A 16427-nucleotide genomic window follows, 5' to 3' on the forward strand; every position below is an offset into this window, starting at 1 on the left:
GATAAAGAGAAAAGGAGGGAAGGGGCAGGAGGGAGGAAGGAAGACTTCCTATATGCTGGTTCAGTCACTAAATGGTTTCAGTGGCCAAAGCTGGGCCAGGCCAGAGCTTCTTTCGGGTATCCCACCTGGGTTCAGGGGTGCAAGAATCTGGGCCATCCTTTGATGCCTTCCCAGGTATATCAGCAAAGAGTTGGATTGGAGGTGGAGTGTCCAGGTCTTCAAATGGTGTTCATGTGGGATGCAGGCCTTGTGGGTTGGAGAACTAGGCTGATGTGCCACAGTGCCGGCCCCAGAAGTGTTTCTCAGGTAGGATCTAGAGAGGCAGAGGCAGGAAATAATTAGCAAAGTCCAGGAGAAAGATGTAATACAAACCTGGGAGATCAAATGAGTCCTGTTGGGAAAGTAGCATCATTTTTAGAATGCAGTTCTTGGCCTGGTCTGGGGAAGGGTAAGCAGGTGCCATGTCCAGCTGGGAAGGTGGCAAAAAGAAGCCCCTGAAACAACCCAAGAAGCAGGCCAAGGAGATGGATGAGGAGGATAAAGGCTTTCAAGCAGAAACAGAAAGAGGAACAGAAGAAACTTGAGGAGCTGAAAGCAAAGGCTGCGGGGAAGGGCCCCTGGCCACAGGTGGAATTAAGAAATATGGCAAAAAGTAAGCAGCTCCTAGGCACCTGAAGTGATGCTGCCCTTGACCCCACACACGTCTGAACATCTGGCCCCACGGCCAGAGCATCTTTAACCGCCCATAGTTAGAATGAAGTATCACCTTAGAGCCCATCATACATTTACAAATAAACTTTTGTAAAAAAAAAAAAAAAAAAAAAGAATGCAGGTCTTAAGTTTTTATTGCATCATGTACAGCAACCATCCAACCTCAAAGACTACTAAGGCACTACTGGTACCTTAAAACTTAGCCTAAACTGGGCCATTTCCCAGTCTATCAGACTAGGGGTTCCCAGGGCTGGAGGTATGGTGATAACACCAGTGACGTTCAAGAGCATGCACGAGTCTGCTGCCATGCTTCTTTTGCTATAAGATGAACTCCTTAAAGGAGTGTCAAGTTCAAATGCAGAATAACAGTGTAATGACCATCTTCTCCACTGAGCTACAAAATCCAAAGGCGCCGAGACAGCGGTATTTGAATCTCAAATGGCTACTTCATCTCTTCCTAGGACTGAAACACCTCTCCCCACCTGCTTCCTGAACTTTACTTGCGTCCCAAGTCTACAGTCCCTACCAAAACAACGAAACAATGAAATAAGCTGCTCCTTGACTCCCAAGGCACCCATGTGCACCGTTGCAGACAAGGAGATGCCTGGAAGACAGGATGAGTCAGAATCATGATTTAGGAACATCACTTTGGCCATGGAAGCAAAAACAGTGTGAGAGAAGGGTGGGGACAGGAAGGCCAGTTGCGCAGGTGACGGGGTGATGATGACATAGTAGCACTGTTGAGAAAAGTATAGGTGATGAGAATTAAAGAGATCTGGGGAGTGAGCGAACGCAAACTATATGAGCGTTATTGCCATTTGATAAGAAGGAAATCAGGAGAAAAGCTAGAGTACGGGGGGAAGAGAATGAGTTCAGCACCAGTGATGTTTAGCCTGGCACAGTGCACTTGGCTAGGCCCACAGCAAGAAGTCTTGGAAGTTGTGGATATTGACCTGCAATTCACGAGAGGAAACTTTGCTAGAGACATTCAAGTCTGGGATGCGACCATGTAAGGGAGAATGAATCATGTGAGCACAAGAGGGCAGGCAGGGGCCAGTGAATGTAGTCGGAGAATCAGGCTTAAGCTTGAAGGGAAATGTTTGAAGGGTAAGCAAGAATATGAACAAAAAACTGGGGAAATGTGATTGGCAGATGTTCAAGAGAATATGGTATTGCCATATTCATCTGATATGTTGCAAGAATGATGAGGAGGTTTTTATTTCTGTTTTTATCTTGGTATGACTGATACAGTGTAGCAGTTCTCAAGCATTTTGAGTCCTTTGATTCCTTTTTTTTTTTTTTTTTTTAATTGGAAAGGCAGAGAGGAGAGAGACAGAGAGGAAGATCTTCCGTCCGATGATTCACTCCCCAAGTGAGCGCAATGGCCATAGCCGAGCCAATCCGAAGCCAGGAGCCTCTTCCTGGTCTCCCACGCAGGTGCAGGGTCCCAAAGCTTTGGGCCGTCCTCAACTGCTTTCCCAGGCCAAAAGCAGGGAGCTGGACGGGAAGTGGAGCTGCCGGAACTAGAACCGGTGACCATATGGGATCCTGGCATGTTCAAGGCGAGGACTTTAACCACTATGCTATCACACCGGCCCAAGTCCTATGATTTCTTATAGCCTGTAACTAGCATTTAGTCTAGTGATTAAGGCACTACTTGTGATACTAGCGTCCCGTATTGGAGGACTTGGGCTCACATTGGAGCTCTGCTGCTGATTCTAGCTTCCTGCTATTCCTGTATGCACCCTGCAGAAAACCAGGTAAGATTCAGGTACACGGGCTCCTGTCACGCACATGGAAGACCTGGCTAGAGTGAAGACACAAGCCAGGGGTTTCTTCTGGGTTACCCATGTGGGTGCAGGGGCCCAAGCACTGTACATAACAATATTCATTCAACACATATTTAGCACATATTAAGTGCCAAGAGGTATTTTCAACACTCAGGATATAATACTGAACAGACAAAAATATCCTGATCCTCTTGAGCTCTTTTTTTTTAAATTTTTTTCTAGTTGCTGTGGCCCTTGGCCATCTGGTGTATTTTCTTATTTATTTGTTTATTTTTAATTTCTCCTGCCACGTCCCCAAGTCCCCTCCCCCCCAGAATCCCCCTATATCATTACTACAGCATAGCCATGAGCTCTCTCTGTTTGGGAAGATTAGCCAGTGAACTAATAAAATGCTAAACTATGTCATGTATCTATTATATATGACATTAGCTGAAGAGTCAGGAGGTTAGATGAGGTAACAAAAGTTTACCGAGTGCTTGACACATGCCAGGCAGTTTCCAAGTATTCCATTATTACAGGTAGGAAGGCTATGAAGAAAGGTGACCCCAGTTCTTATCTCACATAGAAGTATTTCCTCTTGGACAAGGCAGCAAGAAAAGCTAGATTTATTTGTCAGATATCTGCTGCAGCAGCAGTCAGGAGAGGAGACGCAGGGCAGGAAAACCTGAGAAGTTAGTTGCTGGTGAGCAGAATGATGGGAACAATCAGAGGGGTGGAGGTGGGGAAGACCAACAGAAGGCCGGAAATGTAATCCTATCAAGATGCTCAGGGTAAAACAAAGAGCCAAAACAAGAGTGCGATGGGGAACTTCTTTCTACACTCCTAAAACTAGAACCGCAACAAGGCTGGGACTGGGGCTCTACTGGCTAATCCTCCAACTCCACACCCTGCATCTCATATGGGCACCGGTTCACATCCCGGCTGCTCCACTTCCCATCCAGCTCCCTGCTTGTGGCCTGGGAAAACAGTCAAGGACGGCCCAGAGCATGGGACTCTGCACCTGCATGAGACACTTGGAAGAGGCTCCTGGCTCCTTGTTCCTGGCTTCAGATCAGCTCAGCTCCAGCTGTTGCGGCCACCTGGGGAGTGAACCAAGAGATGGAAGATTTTTCTTTTTCTCATTCTCTCAGCCTTTCAATTAATAATTAATAAATCTGCAGGAAAAAAAGAAGGGTGAAATCGCACTTGTATCCTTCTAGAAGGACTTCCTCTTCTCTCATTCCAACGGGGGCCCAAGCTAACTGCCCCACCGGCTCATCTACTGCCTCACAACGGAGGAGGTGTCCTAGCTTGGCTTGGTAAATGAGACAAGGAACGTATACCACAAACGCAATTTTTGTAACGGTGCAACAGGTCTTGGGGTGGAACAAGCTACAATACACCTGCTGATGTCTACAATTCCCTTGCAAGATGAAGTCACTCACGCAGGGAAATGCTACAGGGAAGTTAACATCACCTGTTCAGGCACTTTACAGAGCATGCCATTTAGCTCCTTTCGTCATAAAAATGCCAAGCAGTTACAGCTCTGTGAGAGACCCAGGCTCCGAGGGGAGTTGGCTGGACCTCCGGCTTCAGGTACGAGGCTCTGGTTCTAAGCAGCTGCTGACACACCGTAGCTGTCTTCCCTGGAGTCTCCGTTCACTTCCAGTTACCCAAGAGACGGAGGGTCAGGTCAGGGTTGCGGAGGCGGCGAAGACCGCACTGCGCTTGCGCACGGGAGGGGCCCGCCACCCGGAAGGACGCGGCAGACTCGGGGTTGTGCGCAGACGCAGTGCTCCCTGAAGGCGGAACTAGGGCGTCCCCGGCTTGAGCAACCCAAACACCCGGGAGGGAGGAAGGTGGCGGCCGCAGGGCAGTGCGCATGCGCGAGCGGCGCTCCCGAGTGAAGTGAGAAGGCGGACAGGGCGGCCGGCGGGGCTCGGACTGGGTCAGGATGGACGAGGATGTGCTGACCACCCTCAAGATCCTCATCATCGGCGAGAGTGGCGTCGGCAAGTCCAGGTGAGGAGCTGTGCTGGCCCGCGAGGGGAACGGTCAACGGCGGCCGCTCCCGAGGCCTCCCGGCCGCCCCGCGGGCCGCCTGGGCCAGGGCCGCCGCCAAGTGCGGCTCCGGGAACCGAACCGGGGACGGGCGCGGCCCAGGCTCCGGGGGCAGAACAGGGCCGGGTCCTGGGAAGGGGCCGCGCTCCCTCCGCGCGGGGTCGCGTTCCCGGCCGGTTGTGGCGCAGCCCGGGGTGGCTGCTGTTCTTTCGCCCCGGCCAGCCTTGGCAGACGGGAGCGCTTGCCGCGTCACTTTGGCCTGATTTGTTGTCGGGTTTTGCCACTCGGTGTTGGAGGAGGTCGACTTTCGGGGTGTTGGAGGAGGTCGACTTTCGGGGTCCTGGCCGGGGCGGCGTCCAGCGCGGGGTGTGGCCCCGACCTCAGGGTCGTGAATTGGGGCAGGTTGTGCGGACGAAGTTCTCTAGGTGCGGCCGCGACGCCAGCTGCTAGGGCTGGGCCAGCCTCGGGGTACGACTCAACCGTCACGACACTTGGGAAATGGAAAGCTTAAAATGTGTATTCTCATACGGTGTGTGGTTTTTTTCCCCCAAGTTTGGCACCGTGGTAGTTCTGCCTCATTCACACACTGTGTGCGATGCAGTGAGGGGTTTCTGCATAGGAACGGATGGAGCAGTGGTGCACTCCGGATTCCAAAGTCCTTGGCCGGTGCTGGGGTTCAAGGGCGGAATACAATAACCAAGATGGGCGTCGTGGCCACCTTCTGTTATTGCTCGTGTCAGAGGATTAAAAAGTTCATTTAGTATTGAGGATGGTCTTAATAGGACTTCCATAGTCTTTTCTAATTTTCCTGTTCTGCTTGAGCCGTGCCTCTTATGTAAGTTAAGGCATTTGAAACGGCTGTTTTAGGAGTCAGGAAGGGTCAGCCATCATTTCAGGTAGTTGGTATAATCTGTGTTGGACTATGGTTTGAAGTGTCTTAGGTGCAGTAAGCTGAAGAGTTAATTGGGGTTCCCTCTTTAGACCGTGGTCTGTCAGCTGCGTTTGTTGGTCTATCTTAGTTCATCCCTCCCCCATTCCATATGAGTTTATTTGAGATTAGTCTGCTTTCCTTTTTTTTCTACAAATATACTTAACGGTGAATGATTAACTACCCCCTGCACAGTTTTAACACTTTGTTTCTTTCGTGGTTTGCATCTAGGGAGATAGTTTTCTGACTTTTCTAGGTCTAGGCACATTACTGGTCTGAGAAGCCTGTGCCTTTTAAGGTGAGTTTAACACAAGAACGTTTGCCGTGGATGTGGTCTCAGAGGGCTGTTCTGTGTGATTCCGGCCTCTTCCAGGACTGCGCTGGTGGGAGTGAGGCTAGCACAGGATTCCCGCTTCTTTCCTGAAAGAAAGCGGAGCCAGGAGTGAGGCTTGTGAAACTTGCGTTGCTGTTTGCATTACCTTGTGTTTGATCCTTGACATCTCTGGTTTTCGAAGGGCTTTGCAGAGAAACTTCTCAGATTCTGTTGTAAATGTTTAGAACTGCTTCTGTGATGAAGCCTCATGAAGTAAGCATATGGCAGTGTCTCAGGAACCGACAGGGACTGCGGGACCCCGGGCTCTCAATTGCTGTCCCTCGTACACGCCTTCCGTGCCCCTTGCTGGGCGATGAATGATTTGTAAGTTAGGAAAAGCAGAGAAGTTACAGTCACTGCTACATTTGGTCCTCATGGCCTGATGGCAGTTACTCTTGACATGGTATTGCATGGTGAATGTTTTACACCTTTAAGCTTTGAAAACTTGAAGATTTTTGAAAGTGGAATATGAGCGCAGTGGTTCTTAAACATCCGCTGTGGTGAATTCCTTTTAAAGCCTGGTAGAGATGTGGATTCCATAGGGAAACACGTGCATGGACAGTAGGATACGCCTCTGGCTGGATGGGATGTAGACTTGGAGCGCATGGTAGAGTTGGTTGCCCCACACCACGCCAGTTGCCCGCCTTTCTTGGTGACCAAGGCTGTTACAGGAGGATTAGCGGTAATGGAAGAGAAATCCCTGGCTTGGTGTCTGACACACTACAACGGCCAATACTGCCGTTATCACTGGTGTTATTACTGTAGTGTTGTTTTTTTTTTTTTTTAAGATTTGTTTTACTTTTATTGGATAGTCAGATATACAGAGAGGAAGAGAGACAAAGAGGAAGAACTTCTGTTCATTGATTCTCTCCCCAAGTAGCTGCAACGGCCAGAGCTGCACCCATCTGAAGCCAGGAGCCTTGAGCTTCTTATGGGCCTCCCATGCAGGTGCAGGGTCCCAAGGCGTTAGGCAATTCTCAGCTGCTTTCCCACAGGCAGGGAGCTGGATGGGAAGTGGGGCCACTAGAACACAAACCTGTGCCCATATGGGATCCTGGCGGATGCAAGGCAAGGACCTTAGCCACTAGGCTACTGCACCGGGCCCTACTGTAGTGTTATTGTTACTACTTCTTTACAAGACTACATTAACGTGTATTTTTGTAGTGCTATTTTCTGTGTTGACTGAGTATGAAAACATACCTTTTCTATCCTTAACCTGAGGATAACAAAGCTTGTTATATAATCTAATTTTTTAAATATTTATTTCTTTTTTTTAAAGTCAGATTTACAGATAAGGAGTGAGAAAGATATTCCGACCACTGGCTCACTCCCCAAGTGGCTGCAGTGGCTGGAGCTGGGCTGATCCAAAGCCAGGAGCCAGGAGCTTCTTCTGGGTTTCCACGCAAGTGCAGGGTCCCAAGTCTTTAGGCCATCCTCCACTGCTTACCAGGCCACAAGCAGGGAGCTGGATGGGAAGCGGCGCTGCTGGGATATGAACCGGTGCCCATATGGGATCCCAGCATGTGTAAGGAGAGGACTTTAACCACTAGGCTACCGTGCCGGGCCCTTATATATCATTTTGAAGTTACTAGTGCTGTCGTATGATTCATGTTGAAAGTCAGTAAAAACAGACAAAATATGAAGTAAAAAGTTTCAAAATGTTTGTTTATTTTAAAATTTTATCTGAATGAGTTACAGAGACAAAATGAGAGGGAGAAAGGGAAATCTTCCAATGGCTGCAACAGCCAAACTTAGGAGAGTCTGAAGCCAGGAGCTTCCTCTGAACCTTCCATGTGGGCAGGGACAAAGGACTTGGGCCATGCTCAGCATCCTCTGCTGTTTTCCCAGGCCACTAACAGGGAGCCGGATGGGAGTGGAGGAGCCGGTGCTTGGACCAGCGCCTGCATCAGATGCTGGATTCACAGGCAGAGGCTGAATGTGGTATCAAACCTGTCCCAAAGTTCAGATTTTGACTTTAGTTTTACCTGGGATTTTGTGGCCTATATTTTTGCGGTAGACTCACTAAAACAACTAAAAAATGGCAGTTAATTCTTCATGTGTGTTTGACACTGAGTTTGGAAATGATCAGGGAGCCATTCTGTTTTGCATAATGCTCTAGACCAGAAAAATAGTTAGCAGCAATAATCCCAGGGGTTTTCTTCAGTTCCAATCTGGTGGCTATTTGCTTTGATTTCATTAATGCAGACAGGTTAGCAGAAATGTTCTACAACAGGAGTCATGGGGGGGAAGTGTTTCATTTTGTCCAGCTAGGTCTTTTTTTTTTTTAAGATTTATTTTATTTTTATTGGAAAGGTAGATATACAGAGAGGATGAAAGAGAGAGGAAGATCTTCCGTCCGATGATTCACTCCCAAAGTGACCACAGCGGCTGGTGCTACGCCAATCTGAAGCCAGGAGCCAGGAACTTCCTCCAGGTCTCCCATGTGGACGCAGGGTCCCAAGGCTTTGGGCCACCCTCGACTGCTTTCCCAGGCCACAAGCAGGGAGCTGGATGGGAAGCGGCGCTGCTGGGATTTGAACCGGTGCCCATATGGGATCCTGGCGTGTTCAAGGGGAGGACTTCAGCTGCTAGGCCACGGCACCGGGCCCCAAGCTAGGTCTGCAACTGCGGCTTCAGTTTGTTCTTCCAAGAGGTTCAAATTACTTGTGTGTCAGAGCCCCATAGGTAGGAGACGCAGCTTTAGAGTCCTCTTCTAACTGATGCTCCCTGCTTTTGTTCCTTTCCAGCTTCTTTACACTTGGTAGGCTCAGTCCTTTGCTCTGCCACCGTAGCAGTGGCACCTGTTTCCCATTGCTTTTCTTTTTTTTTCCTGGTGTTAGTACATCTTGTCATTCTTTCCTATCAGAGTCTTCCCTGGCTCGCAGTTGACCCTCCGTAGCCTTTGTCAGAATACGTTTGTCTTGCTCTCAGGATTTCCATTCTGCCTTGTCCTCCTGCTAAGAAAGTCATGCTGCTGGTTAGACACCAAGACACCGCTGGGAAAAAACCTTTGTGACCTGACTTAGTGGATTATTCATCATATTTTTATTCAGTTTGTTGAACTCAACAAAGTGTTTCCCCTTGCATCCAGTCAATTACAGCATTCCCAAGCTGCTGGTTTTTTTCTCTCAGGACATACCAGAGCAGTTTAAAACAACAATAAAACCAACTTTGCCTGCTCGGGTTTTGCAGAGAGAACATTGAAGTCCTTCTTGCTGGTAAACTGCTTTGCTGTTAGGATTTTTGACTTGGCAACAATTTATTGTCCTTGTTTATCTGTACTGAAGAGTTCCTGGGAGAAGATATATGTCAGCCCCTATGTGCATCTAATAGTGTGGAACAACACCTTACAGTCCTGAACTCATTTGTCATAGCATTGGAAGTAAAAGTCACGTTTCTAAGGTATTTGTTTTTTATGGTCTCTTTTAGCCTGCTCTTGAGGTTCACGGACGATACTTTTGATCCAGAGCTTGCAGCTACTATAGGTAAGTCTGTATTTACAACTTTGACAGGTGTGCCTTCGGGCTGCTCTGTGTTGTCACCGCACTCTCTCCTTGCTGTCCCACTGCTTGCATGTCCTTTGAAATGGCACCTGTTTCAGAGCCTAGCTGTGCTGCTCCTCCCCCTCTGGAGCCTTTGTAGAGCTCTCCCGGTGAGTGTGCCCGTTCCCTGGGGTCTGTGGTACTGGGTGGACCTGCCGATAATGAGATGATCTGCCTACATGTTTCTCTCGTGCATGTGGATCAGCTTTTATTTTGCAAAGCACAACAGTGTTTGATTATCTGTGGTGTGCAGGCACTAACCCGAGTGGTGGGGCGGTAACGATGACTAATGCAAGCTTGTTGTCTGTTATCATGGACTTAATAGTGCGCCAATGTTTCATGCTGAATATTTGCTGCAGTGTGTGGCATGGATTCTGCACTCCACATATTTGTTTTTGATATTAGTTACTGACTAAAGATTATCAAGTACAGTGACACCTAAGAGCCTTTTTAAAATAGCATGGGCTGGTTGGACCTCATGGAACATCAGGGATGAAGATTCCAGCATCGCCTGTTCAGAGCTTGAGTAGACGGTGGGGCAGAGGCCTCCGGAGCCAGCCAGGAGTTCTGCAGGAGAGCGAAGCTGTTGAGCTGGGTTGTAACCTCGCTGTGCTATGAGCTTGATGTTCTCTGTAGTCGTCTTCCTTCATCATTGTCTTCATCTGTAAATTGAGGGATTTGGGGGCAAGAGAAGACCATTTTCTTCCAGCATTAGTTTCCTTATATGACAAGTGGAATACATGATAACCAACTTCAGCATTGTCGGCAAGTTCAGCGTTTTTCTTAACTCGTCCTGTTTGCATTTATGGTGTGATTTTGTTTTGTTTCTTATGAAATATTTTCTAACCCAAACATCATAAAATTAGCAAAAGAATTTCTGTGTATTATGTTCAAATCCCCAGATATATTGCATTTACTTTATCATTTTCTCTCTACATACACACATAATATTCTTTTTGCAAGTTTAGAGCGAATTGTCTTTCACAATATGTACATATTTTATTTTATTAATATTTATTATTTATTTGAAAGCAAAGTTAGAGAGAGTGAGGGAGACTGAGAGATTGATCTTCCATCGGTTGGTTCACTCCCCAAATGACCCTAACAGCCTGGGCTGGGCCACGTCCAAGCCAGGAGCCAGGGCTTCCTCCAGGGCTTCCATGTGGGTGCAGGGGCCCAAGCACTTGTACCACCCTCTGCTGCTTTCCTGGGCACATTAGCAGAGAGTTGGATTAGAGGTAGAGTAGCTGGTATTCAAACTGGTACCCATTTCGGATGATAGTGTCACAGGTCGCAGGTTAGTCGTCTGGACCACAACACTGGCCCCTTTCTGTGTAAGTAGTTACTGTGTACTTCCTAAATAAGGATGAATGCAGTTTTGTTGTCTATGGCCAGATTTGACTGACTGTCTTACTAATGTCCTAAAGAAAAGGAGACTTTCTGGTTTAGGAACCAGCCCAGCATCCCAGTGAGACTTTAGTTGTGCTTTCTCCTCCATCCTGCTGTTCTGAACACTTGTTTAATCTTTGTCTCAGTGATCTTGTTGGTTTTGAAAAGCGCTTGCCAGGTCCTCTGTCAAGTTTCCTTCCCAGTGTGTTCTCACGGGCAGGAATTCCACATGTGCTTCGCAGGGCCCATCTCAGCAGGCCTGTGTGCGTGTCCCGTTGCTGGGGAGGGAGCTTTGGTTCTCTAAGGCAATAAATGCTAGATTCTCCCACTCTACAGGCTTTACTTTCCCTTCTGTAACTAACAAGTTTCTTGCAGAGAAAAGACAGTGTAGCTGTTCCATATTTTTGCCCTGTTGCTCTAGTGTCCCCTGATAGCCTAGGCTTCAACAAATAATAAGGACGCTACGTAACCACGTCATTGCAGCTGTGGTGATTGTCAGCTGGTGATTTTTCAGCTGTGACCATTCTGTTTTTTTTTTAATATCTATATCTATATCTATATCTATATAGATCTATATTTTTTTTACTAATTACATTGCATTGTGTGACACAGTTTCATAGGCTCTGGGAATCCCCCAATCCCTTCCTGTACCCTCCCCCCATGGTAGATTCCTCCACCTTGTTGCTGTATTACATTTCAAATTCAGTCAAGATTCTTTCATTGCAAGAGTGTACCAAGCATAGAGTCCAGCATCTTATTGTCCAGGTAAATTCAACAGTTTCTTGGGGAGACCATCTCTGGTCTGAAGGTAGAGCTGGCAGAATATCACCCTGATCAATTTAAAGCCACAACATAACATCAACAACAATTTACAACATTATGGAATTAATTTGCATGGTATTGAGTAACCAGTATGTTAAAAAAATAAATGCAAGTTCTTAACCACATCCTGTGACTACTTCATTGACATTTCAATTTTGGTTTATACACAACCGGCTGCTATACACCTTAAAATGGCTATGGCTGTCTCGTGTCTATTTTCATTTTAGTATTTAGTAGTTTATAGTGCTGAAGCATAATTTTGCTGGACTTGGCAGATTTTAGGATAGTCTAAACTGTGTTATAACTCCATCAAGGCATATGTCAACAATTGAGGTGCAGAACAGTTTTAGGAGGGGTGTGCAGAGAAATCTTCAATACCTTAGTGAGGAGTAATTAATCTTTGTGTCCTACCTGGTAAGGTATATGTGAGTCAGCTGTGACCATTCTGTCTAGATTTCTAGATTTCTAGATTTCTTGGATTCTAAAGGAAGGTTTCCACTTCTTTTTTTCTACAATATGAACTTGTGATGCCTCTAAATTTTGATTCTATCAGGTATTACTACATTTATACATTTATATGTATTCAAAGAATGATTTAAACCCTAATACTTATTAATTTACCTTTGATGTGTTATTTGTGCCTCTAAGAATTACTTAGTAAAACTTCACGTTGCCTAGAACAGGCCTAGTAATGGGTAGTGAGGAGTAGAGGAATAGTAACTGCAGGGAACGTAAACGTGTTTCAAATTTTGCTGAAAGAATGAGCTTATGTGTAACATGAAACTAGATATTTTCATTTCAAACCCACATGGAATCTGGGAACTGGCAGAATCTCATATCTTGGCTTGTCCTTACTGCTATAACAGTTTTGTCTTTTGCAAAACCAAATGTCAAGATTATAGTATGCTAATAAAAGTGCATGTACTCTGTTCCCTAGATGGACCATGGGTTTGGAATATATTTAAAAAGTAACTTTTGCATTTGTGTATCAAATTACTTTCTGCCATGAATTATAACCAATACAATTATATTTGTTTTTTTTTTAATTCTTATTTATTGTTATTATTTTTCATGATACAGTTTTGTGGCTATAAGGATTCCCCCCTTCCCTTCCTCCCTTTCTATCCTCTTTCCATTTTCCCCGTATTATTGTAATAGTATAGTCCTCAGTAAGTCAAAAGTCCAGCATTCTGAAAAGATACATTTATTTACTTGCAAGTGTGGCAGAGGAAAGAGAGAGATCTTTGCTGAGTCACTCCCCAAATGGCCACAATGCTTAGGGCAGGCTGAAGCCACAAGCCAGGAATTCCATCTGAGTCCCCCATGTGGGTGACGGGTTCAAGCACTTGGCGCATCCTGTGTTGTTTTCCCAGGCACATTGGCAGGGAACTTGGTGGGAAGCTGAGGAGGGAAGACTCAGAACCCCACACTCTGAGATGTGGGATGCCAGTGTCACAAGCAGTGGCTGAACTTCGTGCGCTACAGCATCAGTACCTCACAAGAGTTTTATTGTTTTTGAACAATGGTTCAGGTGGTAATGGCCTTGTGAAAAATAACATATCTAGTCCTGCTGATGTGGATATGAGATACTGTCAGGCCCTGGTTTCCTATTTAATTTCCTTAAGTTTCTTTGCCTTTCTTTGATGATGAAAAATGAGCCTGTTTCTAAAATTGCCTCCCTAAGCTGTGGGAGTGGTGTATTAGATCCACCCGGCCCTGTGGTGTCCCGGATTGGCAGACTCAGTAGTCACTCATTTCCTGGGACTCTGGAGTCAGCAGCTCCTCTTGTTGTGAGGTCAGGTCTTCAGGGGGTTTTGTTTCTCTGTTTTAACGAGAGTCCTTGGCTCTGAACAGAAAGTAACTACTGCCTGCTCTTAGCCCCGTGACTCATCAGAGACCCCTTTGCCGTGATCAAAATTGCCAGAAGAACCTAATGACTGTCCCATCAGAAAGCCATGGCAGGAGGACCACCAGCAGTGGGACCCACCTGATGGTGCACATCTGAACCTCAACTTTACCCTTAGCCTGTTGGATCAGGAATTAAAAACAGCTGCCCACACTTCTTGCTGCATGCTTTGCAAATAAATTCTTCACTCCTCTGATGTCTGTGACTGGCTTGCTGTGCATGAGCCCTTTACAAATAGCTGGTCCAGGAAAACCTCACCTCCTTTGAAGTTGAAAAGTCCAAGAATTCCACTCAAGGCCCCTGCAAACATTGAAGAACCAAAAAAGTAAAGAACACCTAAAAATATTGTCCAAACAAGATGAATATTGTGAGTAAACATTTGTCATGAATTTAGAAAGCTTAGTGAAGTACTTAGCACTAATATCAAAACAGTGGATCCGGGATGCTGGGGAAGCAGTACTGTGACTACATGAGAAAATGCAGGGTAAACTGGATGGAAAATGAACAGAACCGTCACTGAGATGAGGGGAACTTGGAAAACCAGGATGACAGAGAACTATCTCAGACAGAAAACAACACAGAAAGTGGTTCTAAGATGGAAAGAGTGGGGAGAATGTACTAAAATGAATGAAAATGTTAATTGAGAAGTTGTCAGGGCCTGGCACTGTGGCTTGGTGTATTAAACTGCTACGTGCAGCACCAGTAGCCTTGCGTGCACCAGTCCAAGCTGCTTCACTTCAATCCAGCTCGCAGCTTATGCTCTTTTAAAGATGGAAGTTCTTTGTTTACTTTTTTACAAAGACGTATCTATTTCTTATTTATTTGAAATGTAATGTTGCAGAGGGAAGGAAAGACAGAGAACAAGAGATCTTCAGTCTTCTGGTTTACTCCCTAAATGGCTGCAGCAGCTGGAGCTGGGCCTGTCTGAACCCAGGAGCCAGGAGCTCCTTGCAGGTCTCCCAAACGGGTGCAGGGACCCAGACACTTGGACCTTGTTCTCCTTTTCCAGGTACATTAGCAGGGAACTGGATTGGAAGCAGAGTGGTTGGGATTCAAGCTGGTGCCCATATGCTGGTGCTCAGGTAGCAGCTTTACCTGCTGCACCATGGCACCATCCTCAGAGGTCTCTCTGTGTCTCACTTTAACTCTGACTTTCATATAAATAAATACAATTTTTTTTAATTAAGTGGAGCTATGGCAGAAATAAGTAAATAGAAATCCAAAGTAGATATATGTATGTAAGTCTTAGAAGAAAGCATAATGAAACATAACATTTCTTGCATGAAAATGATCACCTGTCCACACAAAATTGCAATAGTATTTTTTTAAAAAATATTTATGTATTTATTGGAAAGTCAGATATACAAAGAGGAAGAGAGACAGAGAAGAAGATCTTCTGTCCATTGATTCACTCCCAAAGTGGCCGCAACGACTGGAGCTGAGCCAATCTGAAGCAAGGAGCCTTTTCCAGGTCTCCCACATGAGTGCAGGGCTCCAAAGCTTAGGGCAGTCCTCGACTACCCTCCTAGGCCACAATCAGGGAGCTGGATAGGAAGTGGAGCCACCGGGATTAGAACCGGCGCCCATATGGCATCCAGGCGCCTTCAGGGCGAGGACTTTAGCCACTACACTATCATGCTGGACCCAAAGATATATATATTATATATGTGTGTGTATAACATGTTATATATAATACATATACTATATAAATAGTTATTATATATCATTGATATATAAATTATGTAAAATATATTATAAATATATATACATTTAATGAGAAAAAGGATCCTAAAATTTTCACTGCAGTAGATTTGTTAAGTTTAATGCTCAGCTGATGCCAGTCTTAATATTTTCCTTAAGAGAGTTTTCTCAGTTTATGTTTTGGAACTTTGCATATTTCTTTTTTTTTTTAAGATTTATTTATTTTTATTGCAAAGTCAAATATACAGAGAGGAAGGTCTTCTGTCCAATGATTCACTCCCAAAGTGACCACAGCGGCTGGTGCTACGCCAATCCGAAGCCAGGAGCCAGGAACTTCCTCCAGGTCTCCCACACGGGTGCAGGGTCCCAAGGCTTTGGCCCATCCTTGACTGCTTTCCCAGGCCACAAGCAGGGAACTGGATGGGAAGTGGAGCTGCCGGGATTAGAACAGACGCCCATATGGGATCCTGGCGCGTTCAAGGCGAGGACTTTTAGCGGTTAGGCCACTGCACCAGGCCCAAAATTTGCATATTTCTTTTTTTTTATTATTTTTTATTATATTTTTGACAATCTTTGCATAGTTAATTAGGGTAAAAAGGTTCAAGGGCTATAGAAAAGTGGGTAAGACTTATTTCCACATTGTTTCCTTCATGATCTGAGGTAAAGGGGGATATTGAGGGAGAAGCCCTACCCAGTTTCCCACCCACCCCAGGTCCCAGATGTGGGGCATGCTCCGAGATTCTTGTTCAGGTGGTTTTGATAGTTCACCAGTTATGGATCGCTGCCAGTCTCACCACTCCAAGCATGATGAGGTTGCTGAAGAATCCTCTGATTGACATAGTCCACCTTAGAGTCTCCATTTGCCCAGTATTTCGCTGCCAACATATGGCTGAGGTGGTTGATTGACTTGTTCTGTCTTCTGTATTTTCTTGGTTAGGGTTCTGAGTCCGGCATTTCGATTGCGGAGATTCCCAAAAAACTTTGTCTGAGGTGTTCTCAGACCAGAGTCTTGTATATACTAGCAAGCACAGGGTCCGGCACAGTCCATCGCCTCGATCAGCTGGTGGTTGCAATTGCTGGATTGGTTCTGTTTTCAGCCTCAACTTCCGCTGGAACCAGTGGGTGTTGCAGTCCAGCCTGGTTCTACCCAGCATTTTCTCGGCCCTCACATAAACCAGTGGGAGCTGCAGCCTAGTCAGAGCAACCCACAATAACCCCCACCAGG

General features: G+C 46.1%; 1 protein-coding gene and 1 pseudogene across 2 annotated transcripts in view; both read left to right on the forward strand.

Moving 5' to 3' along the window:
* Positions 1-461: 461 nt before the first annotated feature.
* LOC131481213 (translation machinery-associated protein 7-like) lies at positions 462-656 on the forward strand (annotated as a pseudogene).
* A 3595-nt stretch (positions 657-4251) lies between these two features.
* Positions 4252-16427, forward strand: part of RAB18 (RAB18, member RAS oncogene family) — a 38292-nt gene continuing 26116 nt past the window's right edge. The window contains exons 1-2 of one of the 2 annotated variants that reach the window (XM_058669644.1): positions 4252-4502; positions 9272-9327. In XM_058669644.1, the coding sequence (XP_058525627.1) occupies positions 4435-4502; positions 9272-9327 (124 nt within the window). In that variant the 5' untranslated portion in view covers positions 4252-4434. The remainder of the gene's footprint in view (positions 4503-9271; positions 9328-16427) is intronic. The other variant, XM_058669643.1, reaches the window with a different exon arrangement.

The sequence above is a fragment of the Ochotona princeps genome, chromosome 10 (assembly GCF_030435755.1).
Source record: "Ochotona princeps isolate mOchPri1 chromosome 10, mOchPri1.hap1, whole genome shotgun sequence".
NCBI lineage: Eukaryota > Metazoa > Chordata > Mammalia > Lagomorpha > Ochotonidae > Ochotona > Ochotona princeps.